At 41.6% G+C, this 18,781-nt stretch overlaps 2 protein-coding genes across 2 annotated transcripts; both read left to right on the top strand.

The window, feature by feature from the left end:
• Positions 1–8,017: 8,017 nt before the first annotated feature.
• Positions 8,018–12,716, top strand: LOC125767619 (solute carrier organic anion transporter family member 74D-like). The gene is made up of 8 exons (XM_049434396.1): positions 8,018–8,180; positions 9,329–9,980; positions 10,172–10,572; positions 10,657–11,497; positions 11,573–11,714; positions 11,808–11,918; positions 12,006–12,325; positions 12,395–12,716. Exons 2-8 carry the CDS (start codon positions 9,658–9,660, stop codon positions 12,561–12,563), a joined length of 2,307 nt encoding a protein of 768 aa, XP_049290353.1. The 5' UTR covers positions 8,018–8,180; positions 9,329–9,657; the 3' UTR covers positions 12,564–12,716.
• A 1,969-nt stretch (positions 12,717–14,685) lies between these two features.
• Positions 14,686–17,621, top strand: LOC125767635 (solute carrier organic anion transporter family member 74D-like). Its single transcript, XM_049434423.1, has 6 exons — positions 14,686–15,650; positions 15,912–16,194; positions 16,263–16,460; positions 16,526–16,667; positions 16,732–16,925; positions 16,986–17,621. The coding sequence occupies exons 1-6, from the start codon at positions 14,795–14,797 to the stop codon at positions 17,365–17,367; spliced, it is 2,055 nt and encodes a 684-aa protein (XP_049290380.1). The 5' UTR covers positions 14,686–14,794; the 3' UTR covers positions 17,368–17,621.
• The last annotated feature ends 1,160 nt before the right edge of the window (positions 17,622–18,781 follow it).

The following is an 18,781-nucleotide window of genomic DNA, read 5'->3' as shown; positions in this document are numbered from 1 at the left end:
ATCTTCGCGAAGTGAAAGAGGATTCGGAAATTATACCTGCGATCCGCATTAGAATACCACGTACGCTGCATTCGGGGTAGCACTCGGTAAAGCGTTGTTTTGCTTAAGCGTGCAGTAAGCATAGAGGGTTTGTTTCGGCTTTCTACGAAGTTACTTGTGGACGTGGGCAGGGCGTGGGCGTTGTGTGTGTGCGCTCGCACAGAGTTTGTTGAAGCTAGAATTGTTTCCATCTCGTTCTGACCTACATTGTTATCCTGCGTCCTTACTCTAGCGTTCATCCCACACTGTGACGAGCTCAGTTTGCTGTGCGCTAAGTCCAGGGTGGACGTGTTGTGGGACTTAGCAAATTTTATATTTGTTTGTGCGTGGATGATGCGCGGAAGTTTGCAAGTATGCGCGATTGCTTTGTGCAGTGCAATATGCTGACCAGTGTTGTGATTTATGTAGAGTTGATGTGCCTTTTTATGCCATTAACGTGTGGTGTTAGTTTTTTCCCTACACTCCGTGCTTGCTTCGGCAAGCGCATTGAAATGTAGTGAGGGAAAAAACTTTCGGTGCATGTTGTGGAAACTTCTTCCCCTTTTTTCACGACTATGAATTCTGTTGGTGCTGTGTTTGGTGTGTGAATGTTTATGCGTGTATTTTGGTGACAAATAGTGTCAAACATATTGTACGCGTTGGTACAGGATAGTGTTTTCGTCTTCCTTTTGTGCTTCTTTTGTGCTGCGTCATTCGCCGTGCGCACACTGTAATCCTGTGTGCAGTGAAGGATCGTTTTTTCTTCTTGCGCTGTTTGCCGCATCGTACGCGCACCCTAATCCAGTGTGCAGTGAAGGATCGTGTTTTTGTCGTCCTCTTCGGTGTTGTTCGTGTGTCGTCGTGTTTGCCATGCAGCGAAGCATGCGACATGACACACACTGTTACACGTCTTACACTATAATTGTAGAGCGGTGCTACAGCCCCGCCTACTTAAAAATCATGTAAAAGCTCAAAAAATCAAAAACAGAACGAGAGGTCGCGATACGTTTTTGAATACGGGCGCGCGAGAGGCACATAGGGTTTTCCGATTCGAGCAGTGGCTTCGCGTCAAGTAGTTTAAATGCCCATATTTTGCTATACGGGCGGCCGTAGGTTTCGTGCTCGAATGGTTAATTCGATGGCAGATACGATCCATGTTCGTTTGCACCATTTAGTCGTCGAGTTCTGTTTTGTCTGCTTTCTCGTTATGTTTTCAATCATCAACCCGCCAAATCGAGCTCCGTTCGGGTGTGCACAGTACCCTAACAGTGCGAAGGGAAAGCATCACCGTACCACCGTGTGGCTTGGGTAAGGATCTCTTCGGAACGCATTAGTGTGGTTATTTATGACACCGGCTTGATGGGCGACCATCGAACCATCGAACGAATCGAAAACGATTTTTCGCCAGCTTCTCGTTACCTCGAGTGGAAACAGAAAACATGCTAACTGAAAGCGCCATTTTAGCAGCAGCTGGAGCAATGATGGAGGAAATAAAAATGCTGCCGGTGGATGGTGGAACAGTCGATCTCATCTTCGAGCGTAACGGGCCAGCCATGCGATGTACGAATTCTTGCCACCAGTTAAACCAACTTGGATCCAGCATAAATATGCTAATAATAGACATAAACATAGCCACACCCGAAACGACACGACGGGACACGGATCCGCTTCTTCTCGGAGCATGTTTTTCCCAGCTTCTAGTTTTCCCATTGATTACGCTGGGCTCGCAGTTTGGAATGCTGCCAGTTGGAAAAGAAATGGGAAGAAACAAAGCTGCCAGCTTGAGCTCCCTGTAACGGAACGCATAAAATGGGAAATTGTCCTCGTTCCAGGACATGGGGGTAAGAGGCAACGGGAACGAGGATGTGATTTTCCCCCATTAACCGCAAACAAACACATGGGAGCACTTCAAATCAACAGCTCGTGCTGGTTTCTCGCTTTCGCTTGCTCGCACATCGGCAAAATCGGATCGTAGGTGTGGAAAAGCGTATAAAAGCATCCCCTTTGCGGTGTACGCCATCACTGCCGCCGCTAACAATCCCAGGCAAGCAACCGGAAGTCGACTCTGTTCGCCAGGCACGGCATTTCAGTCGTTCGTTTTTGGTGCGGTGCGGTTTGCCTAAGAAGCTCAAACCGGCGAGGGCTACATAACCAGTGGCGGGAAGAAAACAGACGACGACTACAAATTTGGACGATATGTTTACAATTTATTCACTATTCAGCAGGATCGGTCGGAAGGTGGTTTGTTGTCGCGGGAGTGGAACCAGAAGGGATTTCTAACACTCCCTTGGGTAGTAACTCTCGGGTATGTGCCCGTGGTTCTCTTTCTCTAAGCTCGAAGCACAATTCTTCCGTTACGGTTCGTTGTCATATGCGTTGATGTCGAATGTGATTTGATTGCGGTTTGATGAGCAGCAGGTCGTGTGAACAGAAGTATAAATGGAGCAAAAAACGAAATAAAAACAAAACACCGTCGATTTGAACGGAAGTTTTTCGTACGAACTCCCAATGGGTAAAGATTTCGCATTGAATGTAATGTAAATGGTAAGGAAAACTCGGTTACTGGTTTAAAACGGTAACAAACAATGCTATATGGGTGACGTTAGAAACAATCAGCACGATTCGAGGTGACGATAAAATGCTTTTTAACAGTTTTGAACGATCACATAAGAGATGTTTCTGAAATGGTACAAAAGTGCTACCTTCTGTAATAATTTGGTTTCAACAAAGCTCAGCACATCATCAGAATAATGCACTGCATACGAAAGAGTTTCGGTGTTTCAGCGGTTTAAATTATATTATATGTTTTTTGCAAAATTGATCGAAAGAATTTATACAAAGCCTGAATCCGTCAATATATATCACCTTGTTTTATATGACTCTGTTCAAAATTAACTTCGAATTGAATTCTAAAGCTTCAAAGTGCACAATCCACTACATACAACGCCTAAAGATATGCAATTTGTGTTAAAAATATCTTTATCATTTTTTATTACAGGCGGTTCATAATCAATTGGAAAAATTATTGCACATATAAAGATTTGTTAAAAACATATTTCGACATTTTATGTTGTTGCACTAATTGATAATATCAGTCATCAGACTTTAAAAAGTTAATATTTAGAGTAGAATACAGTTTTTACTATCTCAAGTGTGCTACACAGTTGACTTCTAGACCAAAACTAAACTAAATCCTAGATTGTGTTAAAAATCGGTCTGTGCTTTACGGAATGTGTCCGTCGGGTTGATGTTGGCAAGCACTATGATAGCCGTCCGTGGTACCCATGTCTGTTGAGTTGGCATCTGGTATTTTATCGAGGAAGCTGCTTCATCCACTGGCCACGTTTTGGTGTAGTGTGATGAACTAAAGACAGTTTTTAATGATCTTAAAATCAAATAACTGAGGGATATGAAAATGAGAACTATTTATTTAAAGTATTTATAGTTCTACATGTATCACAAAACATAACTTATCTTTTGTATCAGTTTTTTGTTAAATAAAAAAAATTATATGTGAGTAGCATTAAATGACAATACCAGCAAAAAATATGATTGCAGAAATGAAAACAAATATATCAAATCATTATAGACACAGTGTACCATGTCTAGAAGTAAACCAAATGGACCGAGCGGAATGAAACCACATCCGCCACGCCGGAAACGATGAATGTCACAAAAGCGTGACTTGTGTCGTTTTGTTTAGGCGTTGTTCTTATCTCAACGGAATGATTCCGCTTAAGCTATGGTTTTCCATTTTTGGGAAATCATCGACGAAATTCCTGTCCTGTTTTGGGCCCACACCCATCAATTCACCGTTCAGACTAACATTTCACTAGGAAACAGGGTCTAAGTTACGTTAAGAAAGGAAAAAAAAAACGTTCAGACAGGAAACCATAACGAAAGAAATAAAAGTGCCAGAGACATCGGAAAATCTTCCAATTATCTCACCGGTTGTCAGTCAGTAGTAGTCGAAAACCTTTTTCAATCGGTTGGACGGGAAAATGCGCACAAAGGGGATAGAGTGGTAGAAGAGGACAAATGGCAAAAAAAAAAACATAATATCGTGCATTGGTTTTTTTGGAAGGTAAATGAACTAAATGGGAAGGCGTCGGGGGAAAAGGGCAAGATATTTCCTTTATCACAAAGGCGGAAAAAATACTTATCTTCCATTGCTAACATGGATGCCGGTTGAGGTAAGCTAGCAGCAAACGGGGAACAAGCATTAAAACATAAAAAGAAAAAAGGAATTATTTCTTTACGCTCGATCGGTTTTCTTTAATTCAATATTTGCGCTCCCGCGTGTGCAGTGAAGCGACATTCGCGAAAGATGATTTTGGTGATGAGAAAAAAACACACATATACACACACACAAGAATAAAAACCTTTTAAGCTGCGGTTTTTGAAGGCAAACGACACATAAGCCAAGCAAAATAAAAATAAATAAATAAAACACGGTACCAAACTTTCAACATGACGTAAAGCAATGCGATCGCGAAGGATGATTAACTAGAAGCAACATCAAGAAAGGAAAAAAATCGAACATCACAGCACTCAATCTACTTTCATTTCCTGTTGGGTGAATATTTCGGGTTGACATGTTTAGAAGCGACCGATCGTTCGTTCGGTGGAAAATCCTTTTCGCGTGGGATGCAACCAAAATCAAACGGCTTGCTGGCAACCAAAATTCATTGAGTTTTCGCTCCCGCGGCTCCTAATACAAGTTTGACAGGATGTTGCTGGTTATGGTGATGATGGTGGGTTGATGTAAAACTCAAAAAATAGCCCAAAAATAAACTCAATTTAAATGTCAGTGAGCTAAAGTTATGGAGAAAAAGAAGAAATTTGACTACCCTTTTACATCTATGGGCTTGCTGGATGCCATTCACAAATGTAAAGCGACAGTGGTCAGCAAGTAACTTGATGAGGAATTGAAAATGAATGATTTATAACAAATCGAAACATGTTTGACATTTTATATTCTTTTGTTTCAGTAGTCTCTAACAAAACTATAACACATCTTCTATATTGGGAATAAGAGAAAAAGTTGAAAGGATAGATAAAAGTGATGTTTTACAAAATTGTAGAAGGAGAGAAAATTGTATGATTTTTTCAAATATTTCGGCTTACTCTTACATATTTTTTCGACAGGATAAAAAACGCTTCATATAGCATAACTTTAATATCATAAATATTAAATCATAATTATTTAAAATACTTCTTCCATCATGCTAATACATTTTTTTGATAGTTTATTACCACCTGCCATACTTTTATTAGTTTACTGAAAAACAGATTCATGAATTTTGATTTATTATATTATTTCTATTACATGTGTTGGGTACATTTTATTTGCTGTATGCTTTCAGTAGTCAAAACAAGAAGAAATTTACTTTCTATCGTTTCCAAATCTTCGTTTTCCAATCAACAATAAATCATCAACCATTTTCAATCAAGCAATAATATATAATTGAATGTTAAATATTTTATTGCTACTCCTTCTTTATTTTCCATTCCTTATTGTTTAAATTTGACTACTACAAAATACACATACATTTATAATATTTCTTAGAGTTTCAGTGTATTGAACCACCTGGTGTTAGAGTTTGCCGACCACTGTCCTATCGTATTGACTCTACTCTTTTACAGAACTCAATTTACTAAGCAAACAATTAACAAACTCCAAACAAACCCAAACGTTGTGCGTTAATATTTTGTTGCTCGTTTTTTGGCAGTATCCTTGATTTTTGTTGTTGCCGCTTTTTGTCCATCAGCCAACACATGCGCCATCAAAAGCATGGCCAATGTGCATACGGTGAGCAAAATGTACTTCCTGTGCTTGTATGCCTATCTGGATGGTCACATGGAAAATCCATTTATCCTTATTAATTAGTTTAGAAAATCTAGTATCTTCTCCTAGAATTCGTTTTGGTGACCTGTGACAACAGTGCACCGGTTCAATCAGGATTTATTTTCCTTTATTTGGGTGTTAAAACATTCTAAAATGGTATCATTTTTTTGTGTTCTATTTCTGAGGGAAAACATGAACGTTGTGGAATTTTCTCCGCTTCGGCTATCAACAACACACAACAAAAGGGGGACTATGGCTTTTTCCCATAACAAGTGGTTTAGCCCTTTTCCCTCCGAATTTTCCCTCCGAAAATAGTCCTTAAACCTGAGGGTGACTGTTGAGTTGATATCGTTGCAAAGGGATGAGATGACATTCGCCTGATCCTTTAACATGTGGGGTGTTTACTCGTTTGTATTTATTCCCAGGGAACTCCGCTCAAAGCATTTCTTTCCATGCGTGGTTGTCATGAAAAAAGGGAACTACTTAAAAAAAGGCGCAGGGATTCACCATGTTCGATATTTTATTGATTCCAATTAGAGGCCATAAGGCTAATGATGTTTTTATCCCAATAGAAAAAAAACTGGTCCCGTGGTGATAATAGTGCTGAGCTGCTGTTGCTTTCCTTCCCCGACTGTTGTGTATGTCGATTGAGTAGGGATCGATAATGCAGTCCATTCCTTATGCTAATCGATAGAAATTGATGTTTTGGAGGGTGACTTTTTTGCGTGGGTAGAGATTTAAGGTGTATGTTGTGGGAATTAGGGGATTTTCTGTTTTGTTTCTTTCAGCACATGTGCAGCATTTAATGGTTCATAATTTTATGATCCCTTTTGCAAGGAAATAATTTTCTGTAATAACATTGCTTTTCAATGCCTTTTCTAGATTGAGTGAAGGATTAATAAAAAAAATCACTTTAAACAATCAATACAAAAGCATATGTAAATTTTAAGTACGCAAAAATATTAAAGCAAAATATTTAATGAACGTAAAAGCAAAATATTTAATGAACTATGTTAGATGCTTTGTTCATAATATCTGCTATATTCTGGAGCCTAGAAAAAAGAGCACACAATTACCTTTGGGATCGCTGCATATACATCTGATATTAACATTTGAAAAAATGGTGAAAATATCTAACAAAAGCCTTGTTTCGGCATTTGAAAGTAACTGATGAAGTGCATTATCGTAATATTGATTCAAACAGGATGCAAACAGGTGACAAACCAGCCTTTCTTTGGGTCCCTCACCAGGGGAACGTAATCTCCCAAACGAAGATCTTAAAAAAGGGTCTCCCGTTGATAAGTAGTTTGATGGAAATACATTGCGAAATGCGTGCCTTCAATGGTCACCTCCAGCAACAAATATTTTGTCGAAGAAGGATGAAGGATATCTTAAGGTCCTGATTTTAATCCATTATATCCAGCGATCACTTAAAATGTTCAGTTATCAGTTGAAGATAACATATATCCCGCCGAGCACTACACCTCCTAAGCAGAGATGCGACCATGAGCAATTTCTTGGATGAACTTCGCATGGTAGAACTACTCAAAAATTTCCTCAGCCAATCAAGAAGGTTAAGTGAATCGTCAAGGCCATGCAAGAGCCGTTTATAGTGTATGATATAGAATTTTACGTTGTGTTTTGATCATCGTAATGTTATGGAGTGTTTACAATCGGTAAATTAATGAAGAAGGTTAACTCAACAATAGGTAAACAAAAGTGTGTTAGTTGCTCATAATCTTGAAAGAATACAGGTCGAAAGATAAAAACTCCGTTGCATAAATTGTGTTCCAATTGCTTCAAAACACTTAACACTTAATCGCTCCACTGCGCGGAGAAAGTACCGTATACCGTGGAAGTTAAGAATTGAATGTCTAACTTAAACCCTTAATTCACCACGGCTCCCCTTATCCATCCTAATCCGTTGCCCGTGTGGTCTACCGCAAGTCGCTCACCTTTACACGCACGAAATCGCACGTACAATAAGGAATGGCATTGCGACCGGCCTTAACAGGGGCGGCCGTAGTCGTAGTCACACTACTGACCGGTACGCTTAAATTGATTTTGATTGAATTAGGGTATCTCTGAATCTTCGCCGCCCGAGGCGGATAATCTTCGCGATCATCGGCACACAGCTAGACAGCTAGATCAGTCTACGGTTTCATTCGCGACCCGATGGCTGACCGATGCCATAGGTGTAAAGAAAGGTGTACATTCGATCTTTGCTTGTGTTCTGTGATAGATTATGTGTGCTGGTGTGCTAGAGAACTCTCTTTTATGGCAGTAGAGTGAAACGAAACGTATCCGGTAAACAGTGAGTGTGCAGAAAATGTTTTTATGTGAAGTTGAATGAAGTTGTCAGTTGATGAATATTTAGTGTGTGTACGATAAGAATTGCAACGAGTAGGCATTCTTAGACGAAATCTTTAGCCACACAGATCATTGCCCCCGTTGATGTGGGATGGTGCCTTGAAAAATACTTCCCTTTCAAACAGGTTCAGTCTGTAATCGGCATCTTTCGAGTTTAATCCACAAAACTGCAGAAACTTCAAGCATTTGCAAAAGGGGTTTTGGGATCATGATTTACGGCGTGTTTGTGAGCGAGCTGTTGTGAGTTGCTACAGCATCCCTTTACAAACACAATAGATATACACCGACGAGAAGATAACGAACTTGCTTTTATCAGATCATTCGCAACAGTACACACAGTCGCAGTACGATAAGAAGACGTCACAAAGATGTCACCGTGATTGAGAACGCGCGAGATTAACTCGAGATCCGTACCGTGTGCGAGTGGGGCCGTACAAGCATGTTCTAGAATAATGCTGTGCCAATTTTGGATGCTCCGTATGACGTCCACCGCAGCTAGATCAGGATCTATTTAAAGCAATAGCTTAAATTTTGCTTGGAGAAATATAATTTGAGAAAAGTTGTTTTCAATTTGAACTGAGTGAAAAATATTTTGCTAGTGACCACCACTATTTAGTGTGTGCCGGCACTCTTTTGGTCCGGCCGTGGCTTATCGCCGGTCTCGGGCTATAGTGCAGTATATATCATCGTTAATCCACCATGCTGCTTTGCCGCTTTCGTACGAACGGTAGGGCGTGTGCAGCCCTGTAGGGGTTAATCTCTGTTCAAACGGCTTCTTCTCATCGCCAGCCCTTCCAGCTCCGCTCTATCAGCGCCAGTCTCTGGTGCATCGAAATCCACGACCCATCGTTTCCTTATCATCCATATATCAAGCTCCACTGTTTGCTTCTGGGAGATGAAGATCCCGCATTCTCGGTGACCAGACCCTGTCTTCGTCTAATGCCTTGAGCCGTCAGCAAGCTCGCGCGTCTGCTGGACACGTTGGCCCGCTGACAACGGTCGGTCATCACCGTGATCCACCTCGTGAGATGGTTGATCTTCATGTGCGTGTGTGTGCGTGTGAATGCATTTGTGATTTGTTCTTCCTACCAGGAAGCAAACCGTATCGGATTGGACAAAACCGTTGGTCGGAGAGTCACAAACGGCCAGAAGTCTGCTGGAACCGTAGCCTGACGCAGCTTCCCGTGCTACCTAGTGAGGATTCGAAAGAAAGGGAATTGTTCTATCGTTCAATGTGATCATAAAGTGTGCTCTATTTTTCACCATATTTAGTTTGTGAACGGTGCCATCAAACAGAAGCAAAAGTGAAGGTATTGTGATGTGATTTGGTAGGAAGTGATACGTCGGTGGTATTGTACACAGCAAAGTTTAAACCATACTCAAAGTTTAATCAGTGTGTGAGAGGTTTAGTGACCATCGAAATGACATCCGAAAAGGATATGGATGTGTGCAATGAGCCGCACAATGGTGAAACAATGGAAAATGGGCATCGTACCGTTGGTGAAGCTCGGCAAGATCCCGATCGTGAGCATGAAGCTGGCGATCGTGATCATTTGACCGAGCAGGTGATAGTGAGTGAACCAAAGGAAAGCTATGCCGTGTACAACAATGGCAAGAAAGCGGAAAAGATACCAGAGATGGAGAAAATGTTACCCGAGGATGTGGAGAATATGTATCGGGATATGCCACTTACCAAGGATACGTCTTGTGGGTTCTGGATATTCCAGGGTCCTTTGTTGCAAAGGTAATTGAGTTTGTGAAATGTAGTGAACCCTTAACAATGTATGATTCTTCAAGCAAGAGCCTCAAATTAGGACATCAATTTAAATAGTACAACTTAACAGAAGTTGCTTACTTCAATATTACCAGAATTCCATTCTGATCTTGAATCTTGAATAACATAATTTATTATCGTCTCATTTCGGAAATTAACAGATTCGCCAACAAGAAAGTGTACGTGTTCATGTACGGTGTGGTGGGATGCATCTTTTCCGCCACCTATGCATACTTTAACGGTACGATCACAACGCTAGAGAAACGCTACAAAATCCCCAGCAAAAACACGGGCATCATCTCGGTGGGCAACGACATCAGCGCACTGTTGCTGTCCGCCATCTTAAGCTACTACGCCGGCAAGGGCCACCGGCCGCGTTGGATCGCATTCGGGCTGCTGATGATAACGGTGTTCTGCTGGATGACGGCCCTACCCCATCTATTGTACGGGCCGGGTGAAGCGGCCCTCTCCCTTACCACCGAGTACGGTGCCACGTATGATGCGAACCAAACGCTCGAGGTGATGGAGGCACAGAAGGCAAAAACACTTTGCCGAACAAATGGTGAGAGAGACGGGTTTTTTATAATTCAATGATTTTTGGTACCGATTTTGAAAACTAACGCAACTTCATGACTTTTCATTACAGCGACCCGTGGTGCGGAATGTGAACGGGAGGAGGGCACGTTAGCACCTCAGATTGTACTATTTGTCGCACAGTTTATCTCCGGCATTGGTAGCTCCCTGTACTATACGCTTGGTGTTTCGTACATGGATGATAATATCAAGAAATCGAAAACACCGGCCCTGGTCAGTGTGTCTTATTTTCTGCGTATGCTGGGTCCGGCCATCGGTTATGCACTAGCGTCCTACTTCCTGAAGCTCTACATCTCACCCTCGATGACACCGACCATCAGCAATACGGATCCCCGATGGTTAGGTGCCTGGTGGATGGGATGGTTTATTTTAGGTGCCGTCCTTGCCTTCTTCGCCATCTTTATGGCGATGTTCCCCAAGCAGCTACCGAGAGCCGCCGCAAGGAAGCGAATCGCACAGGAAAAGCGTCGACTCGGGATGCAGCTTAGTGATGCATCACGGCGCGAAGATGAACTGCCGGCCTCGTTTAAGGACATGCTGAAAACCTTCAAACGGTTGCTGCGGAACAAAATCTTGATGCTGAACAATATCGCATCGGTGTTCTACTTCTTCGGCTACATGCCGTACTGGATCTTCACACCGAAGTACATCGAAACGCAGTACAAACAGTCCGCTTCTACCTCGAGTTTGGTCACGGGTACGGTTGCTCTGTGCTTCTCTGCAATCGGTGTGCTACTGTCCGGGTTGGTCATCTCGAAGTTTAAACCAAGGGCACGCTATATGGCCGCTTGGAACGTGATCGTGGGAGTGCTCTCCGTGATGGGAATGATCGCGTACGCTTTTCTCGGGTGTACGGCCAGCGAGGACTCCGTCATCGTAAACATTCCTTCACAGTATGTAGTTTGTTCGAAGCAGATTGTCATTACTCTGAACGATCTTCATGTGCAAAATGTTTCCATTTTCCTCAGAACGGACCTTACACCGACGTGCAATTCAGCTTGCCAGTGTGATTACGTCAAGTACTCTCCGATCTGTGGTGAGGATGGTAACACCTACATTTCTGCATGTCACGCAGGCTGCAGGCGTCAGAACCAGTACGGTGATCTTAAAGTAAGCTGACATTGACTCGCAACCCACCGTCCGTTCACATGCGATCGTTTGGTTAATCCCTTATTTTATCGGTTGTCCGGTTGCTTCCCACAGATCTATGGCGAGTGTTCGTGTATTACGTCGGTGGCCAATTACACTAGCCCGCTCTACAAACAGCTGCTTTCGGATGGCAATCGTACCAGTGCTACTCGTGATGAGAATGCAGTTAGTTTCACCATTATCTAACGCTATTTCTTCAATAATTTTTTTTTCTTTAATATGATTCTTCTTTCCTTTCTTTGCTTCGAACAGTTTTCAGTTGGAGGATCAGCCATAGCCGGACCATGTCCACTAGACTGTCACAAAGAGTTTATCACCTTCCTGGTAGTGATGTGCTTCTTGAAGTTTTCCGGCGCTACAGGACGGGCGAGTAACTTCCTCGTGTCGGTACGGTGTGTCGACGAGAAGGATAAAGCCGTTTCGATGGGTTTCGGCATGATGGTGTTGAGCCTGATGTCCTTCATACCGAGTCCCATCTTCTTTGGCCTGGTGCTGGACAAAACGTGTCTCGTGTGGGGTAAAACATGCACCGGCAAGGGTAACTGTTGGTTGTACGATGGTGAAACGTTAAGGTAATAGAAGAAACCGAAGTGACTACTTTTTGTGGAAGATTTTTATCATCACAATATTTCCATTTCTAGATATTTGCTAAACTTCATAGCGGCCGCCTTCGTGCTGGTGGGAACACTGTTCGATTGTGGCGTATGGTATTATGTAAAGGATCTGAAAATATTTGACGACGAGGTAAAGGACAAGGAGATAGCGCTGGCTGACAAAGAGGAGGAAGCCATCACAGATCGCCCAACGTAGACGGGCAGACGAATTCACTTGTTCCTCATATGTCATTTCATTTTGAGACGAATGTTGTTGTTGATGATGATTGTGGTTTGTTGTATAGTGAAACTATGACGATTATTTAAATAATTAGTAATCTGTTAAGAAATAAAAAAAAACATTAAGATATGTGCAAGATTTGTTTGATTTTTGTGCTTAATGAAGGAAATAGGACTAAAAAGCATTAATTAAAATATGAAACAGAGATTTCAGATTTCATGAAAATATGAAATTTAGCATAATGATGTGAAATTTCGTAGATAGGGGAAAACAACTCGAAGGAATATTCTTGTGCTTAATTTAAGGTTTTTGTAGAATGACGGCTTGAAATGTATTATTATGTAACGAGTTATAGAACAAATTATTTGGTTAATAAATTTAAATTAAAAAACATTTTACAAATCGTGAGCTTTAATCCCTTGAACGACGCAAGCGACATCTGTTGCAATGTTTGAAACTACGCTAGCAGAGACAACCTCCAAAAAAGCGTTCAAAGCGCACTCTATTGAGCTTTTTGTGAACTAAAGTGTAGGGAATGTTTTAATGTTGCTATTTTATTGTAGTTTTAAATTAAACTTGATTTTTCGCTTTAGTAATAGCGGAATAGTTTTAGCGGCAAATTAAATTTGCACATTTTTAGATATTCTTTTAAAATATCTCACGTTTGTGGAACAAATAGGAAAATCCAATTCCTTAAGGCTAATGATATTATGACTTTAATGGAAGGATTAAAAGATTGTTCAGATTCCATACCCTTCTCTTTTTAGGAACTATCTTTTCTGTCTTCGCATTCAATGGGACTTTCATCAATTAAGTTCAATAGGCCCTTTATAACGTAAATAGGTTGGTGATGCATTTATTTTGTTTGATTTAAACCAATTTAATCTTTAACTGTTAATTTACATGCTTCATTGTATAAAAATTGTTTTGACAGCTAGGTAAAACTATAACTATAACTTTACCTGGGAGTCATATAATTTCTGTGTGGGTTAACCACCTCTCAACCTCTAATCAACATCTAATTGATTTGAACAGCCTATTAGCGATTGTTCGTTTGATTTTAACAAACGAATTAAATTTTTAAACTGTAATGCGTTGTAATGCGTGATGTAAAGCCACGTGCGGAAAGTGTATAAAGTACAAAGAAATGTATAAATCAATAATAGATAACACCTAAACTGAAATATAAACAATTGCACAAATTGAAAATTGAAAAAGAAAATTCACACTTGCTCGATGTTTTAAAAATATTTTAATCCTCAAGCATTTATTTTATTTCAGTTTATTGTTAGACTCTACACGCGGTTGTAGTGCCACAAAAAAAAGAAGAGAAGATTGTCTGCTATTAATATGTGCCGCACTTAGGTGGATTAAAGGTATTAGGAAAATCTCTTATTTATTTTAATTTTTGTTATTTAAAAAAAAATTGTAAAATTCATTTGTAAAACTAAAAAGGCATACACACCATGAGTCGAATGATAATTAACTTCATAATCTAATACGCTCTCCTGTTGCAGTACTTAAGAGCGAAATGCAATTAATGGCACTAATTAAAACTCTAAATTACCACTTAATGCAATTGCACGCAAAACCTATCCTATCATCAGGTTCTCCAAAAAACACACACACAGACACAAATATATATGACGAATCGATTGACCTTTAATGATTGCAATTGAACCGAAAATTATAATTCTGCTGAAACGATTAGCAGTTGTTAATGAACATAGCCAATAATTATGCACACACAAATAGTCCGGATCGTGACTAATGACCTTTTAGCACCGGGGGCATTTGTGCTACATATTCATTCAACATAATATGATCCCATCATAAACAGTTTCGCTGCTGTTTGTTGTGCTTTTGTTGGTGGTATCATTTACTGAATGCCTGAGAACATTTTCTCACTTTTTTGTGTGCATTCCACCAAAAACGAGCAAGTGAACAGAACACGGTCCACGGTATACCAAACGGGTCAACGTATTCACCAAGGAGTAATTATAGAAAAAAAATCATTTTATCCAAGTAAATGGTCAAAATCATGCTGCATGATGCTGTGAGATCAAGCTCCCTATCTCACCGAAACGTATCTCCGGTAATAAAGGTACTTAAGTCGCTGATAAGCCATCCGGCGTTGTGCATCTCATCCTCGACGTTCGTCCGATCGCGTAAGCCACACACAGTTGACCGGTAGCCTTGCGTGCATCATGAACGGTAGTTTGGCGAACGGATTGAACGAGGGCCTTAATGCCCCTCCGCCCAAGATCGCCTTCGATCGGAGTATTTCCGCGTACAGTGAACGGGATGTACAGTGTGGCTTTTGGGTGTGCCGGGGACCGTTCTGGCAGCGGCTCGCCAGTAAGAAGCTTTACGTACTACTGTTCGGGCTTATTGGATGCATTCTTAACTCCACCACTTCGTACTTCTACGGCACACTTACTACGGTGGAAAAAAGCATCCAGATATCGTCCCGTACGGTCGGTATAATAACGGCCGGATCGGATCTATCGTTTGTGCTGGCATCGTTGTTCCTTTCGTACTATGCTTCGAACCGTCGGAAACCGCTATGGATTGCGATGGGTATCGTCAGCATGGCATTGTCCTGTTTCGTAAACGCACTGCCACACTTTCTGTTCTCGAAAGGACACGATGAGTTGATGCAGAATGTGGGAAATTGGACGAAAGGTGCAGATAACCTGTGTCGAGAGGATCGACTATCGCCGGACTGTTCACTGGACGTGGGAGACATCCGGCCTCAGCTTGTGCTGTTCTTTGGAAGCTTCCTATCCGGTATCGGAACATCGCTGTACTTCACGCTCGGGCTCACCTATCTCGATGATAACGTGCGCAAGGAGAAGGTACCGTTCCTTTCCAGCTTGGCCGCCTTTGGACGACGAATGGGACCGCTGGTGGGGTTCTCGTTGGCTTCCCTCTGTCTGAAGTACTTTGTGCACGTCGGTGTCGAACCGGGCTACGATCAAAGCGATCCACGCTGGATCGGTGCGTGGTGGATGGGATGGTTAGCACTCGGCTCTACGCTAATCCTCATTGCTCCGTTCTTTGGTAAGTAAAGAGTTGGGAGGGAAATTAACGAAGTACGATTTCGCAACATGAGTGCAAAATAGACGAGACACTGAACGCGATAATATGGCGACTGGTGGATTTGTTTTGTGTTTGCATACCTACGAGATAGCATCGTACCGTACTTAATGGGAAAACGCAATAAAGGAACGCCTGTCAGCCAACGCGGTCAAAGCAGCACCACAGGCGTTGAAGTGTGTTCGTGTGTTAAAGATGTCAAAACTTTCTGACTATCATTTGCAGCCAGCTTCCCGAAGGTTTTACCGAGAACGGCTGAACGGATATCCTTGTCACGTCAGGCAAGCCGTACGAGTGGTACCAATTCGACCGCCGAGGAAGATGTAGATGCTGACAGGAAGGTGTCGTTTGGTGACATGTTGGTGACGCTGCGTCGGCTCATCACCAACAAAGCGTACGTGTTCAATAATGCAGCCAGCATTTTCTACTTCTTCGGGTACATGCCGTTCTTCCTGTTCCAGGCGAAGTACATCGAGATCCAGTATCGTTTAACTCCATCCCAGGCAAAGTGAGTATGGATGGCGCTGGGTGAATGCCTTCATAGTTTAATCTGCATCTTCTACTACACTACTTCAGCATGGTTACTGGATCGGTTTCCCTCGTGTTCTCCGCCCTAGGGATACTGATCGCTGGTATGGTGATTCAGAAACTACGAGTAACTTCGCGCCAATTGGCTGGATGGAATGTCGTCACGAGCATTCTATCGGCGGCAGGTATCGTTGGGTACGCATGGTTTGGATGTTCTGCACTCAATAATGCAGATATTGTTGCCAAGTAAGTTTAAACTGTGGATCAGGCAAAATATCTTGCAAAGCTTACAAAAGTGCTCTTGTTTTTAGTTCGCAGGACGCGAATTGTAGTCTCGGCTGTAACTGCGATTTTGTGAAATATGCTCCAATTTGTGGAAGTGATGGACAAACCTATCTTTCACCATGTCACGCTGGATGTAAGGAATTGTCGAAGGATGGTAGTGGAATGATGGTAAGCAGGAATATTTATAAGTAAATACACTTCATCTTAGGTAACTTCCTCTCTCTTGTTTCAGCTGTACAGCAATTGTTCCTGTATTCCAAATCTTTTGACTGATGATGGAAACGTTACCTCCAACTTTGGTTCCGCTATGCCCGGAAGCTGTCCTGTTGATTGCTGGACACCTTTCTACTTCTTTCTCATTGTAATGTGTGTGAACAAGTTCATTGGAGGAACGGAATCGGCTGCCAACTTCCTCATTGGACTAAGGTGGGAAGGAATTTCTTATGTGTGATTGTTACGTTTTTAATAATGTTCTGTTCTTCGCAGATGTGTTGAACCACGCGATAAAGCGATCTCGATGGGATTCTCGATGGCAATCAACACGCTGTTTTCGTTTCTTCCTGCACCGATCGTCTTCGGTGCGATCATTGATCGTACCTGTGTGCTATGGGGACGCACCTGTGCCAAACGGGGAAACTGTTGGCTTTACGATGGGGAAGCTTTACGCGTGTCAATGAACTATACGGCGGCCGTGTTTGTCATCATTGGAACGTGCTTTGACATGGGTACATGGTACTATTCGAAGAACTTCAAGATATTTGATGATGCCCCCGGCAAGGACGACAGCACGATCCCGATGGAAAAAGAGCTAGTGTCCCTTGTTAACAAACAGAAGGAAGAACCCGCTGAAATGAAGCGAATAAAGTAACCGGTTTGGATGCCTTGTTAACCTTAACACTTCTTGGGTGACATCTTGGGTGGTTTGTCGTGCGCCGTCTGTCAGTATCTATCCCTTGCATCGGTTATCACACGTTGAGGGAGAACACCGCTTATCGCTAATGCTAACAAGCGACTGTGTATACGACAAACTGACCCATGACACTTGTTGGGTCCCACACTAAGCTAGTTGAAGCAGAGGAGTTCTGAAGTGCTCAAAATATACGGGATGAAGCGTAAAGATAATGGTCGTAAAGTTGTTTAGATGTTGTTAATGACCTTGAGATAGCAATTTTTATTATTTACTAAGTCATTTGTTGGACCGGAGCAGTCGGCAGAAAACGTTTTAACTGATACTTACAATTTATAGCGAGGACAAAGTTAACAAAACGGATAAGAAGTTGTTGATATATTTAATCTCATAGATGAAAAACAAACTTCGCCTGTATTTGATCCTCGTATGATGAAGTAAATTGTTCTATTCTAATGTTATATTAGGGATGAACGTGTAAATAAAAGTAAAGTTGGGAAGAGCGTCTAATTTGCCTTGCTGCCACCTGAACGTAATATTTAGACCCTTAAATAGATTCGATGGAACCCAGGATATGCTGGCAAGGCAAACGCAAGAATTACAATAAGTGGCTTAAACAAAAATGACGTGAAGAAAAAAATGTCAACTCCACTAAGTAGAAATAAGGCGATACTTTTATTCTATAAACCGATAAAAATCTAATCTGTCTTGTGATGCTTGCTCGCTCAATTTGCACGAATATTATCGCTTCCTTTAGCGCTTCGAGGTGTCACGAATACTATCACAAAGGACATCGATTACGGCACGATCATACGCATCGATCGCAAAGTAAACCACAACCTTAGTTTTGTGCACGCAATACATCTTTCGAGGTTTATCCACAGATGCTAAAAATATGTGTGAAACGTTGTCAATTCGGTTATTACTAACACACATGTCCCTGCAAATAGAAATCCTTCGTAGTGAATATGAGCACTGCTTGATACGCTTCTACCATAACGGTACATGCGAAAGAATAGTAGAGTCACATCTCGGTTAGTGCGATCAGATTATGATTAGTTTCAAATAAAGCCATGGAAAGATCGGATGGTTTTTTTTTGTGTGGCTGTTGCGTTGCTGCAGGGAATGAAAGTTTGATGGAAAACTGGTGCTGGCTTCGAGGTGGTGTTCGCTCATCAGCGTTGGTAAACGAACATTTATCATTGTTAAGAGTTAACAGGCCAACAAGCCATATTTAAGGTGGTTTCTTTCTATGAATTATGATCAGTAATATGATCTTAAAGGTATTACATCCTTTTCTTCAACAGTTCAATCGGTTTAATTGTTTGGTTGTGCATAACATATCGGATTTTAGTGATAATGTGGCTGCCGTGTT

This window comes from Anopheles funestus, chromosome 3RL (assembly GCF_943734845.2).
Source record: "Anopheles funestus chromosome 3RL, idAnoFuneDA-416_04, whole genome shotgun sequence".
NCBI classification, from domain to species: Eukaryota; Metazoa; Arthropoda; class Insecta; order Diptera; family Culicidae; genus Anopheles; species Anopheles funestus.
Note: the sequence above shows the minus strand (reverse complement) of the source record. Positions and strands in the feature narration are given on the sequence as shown.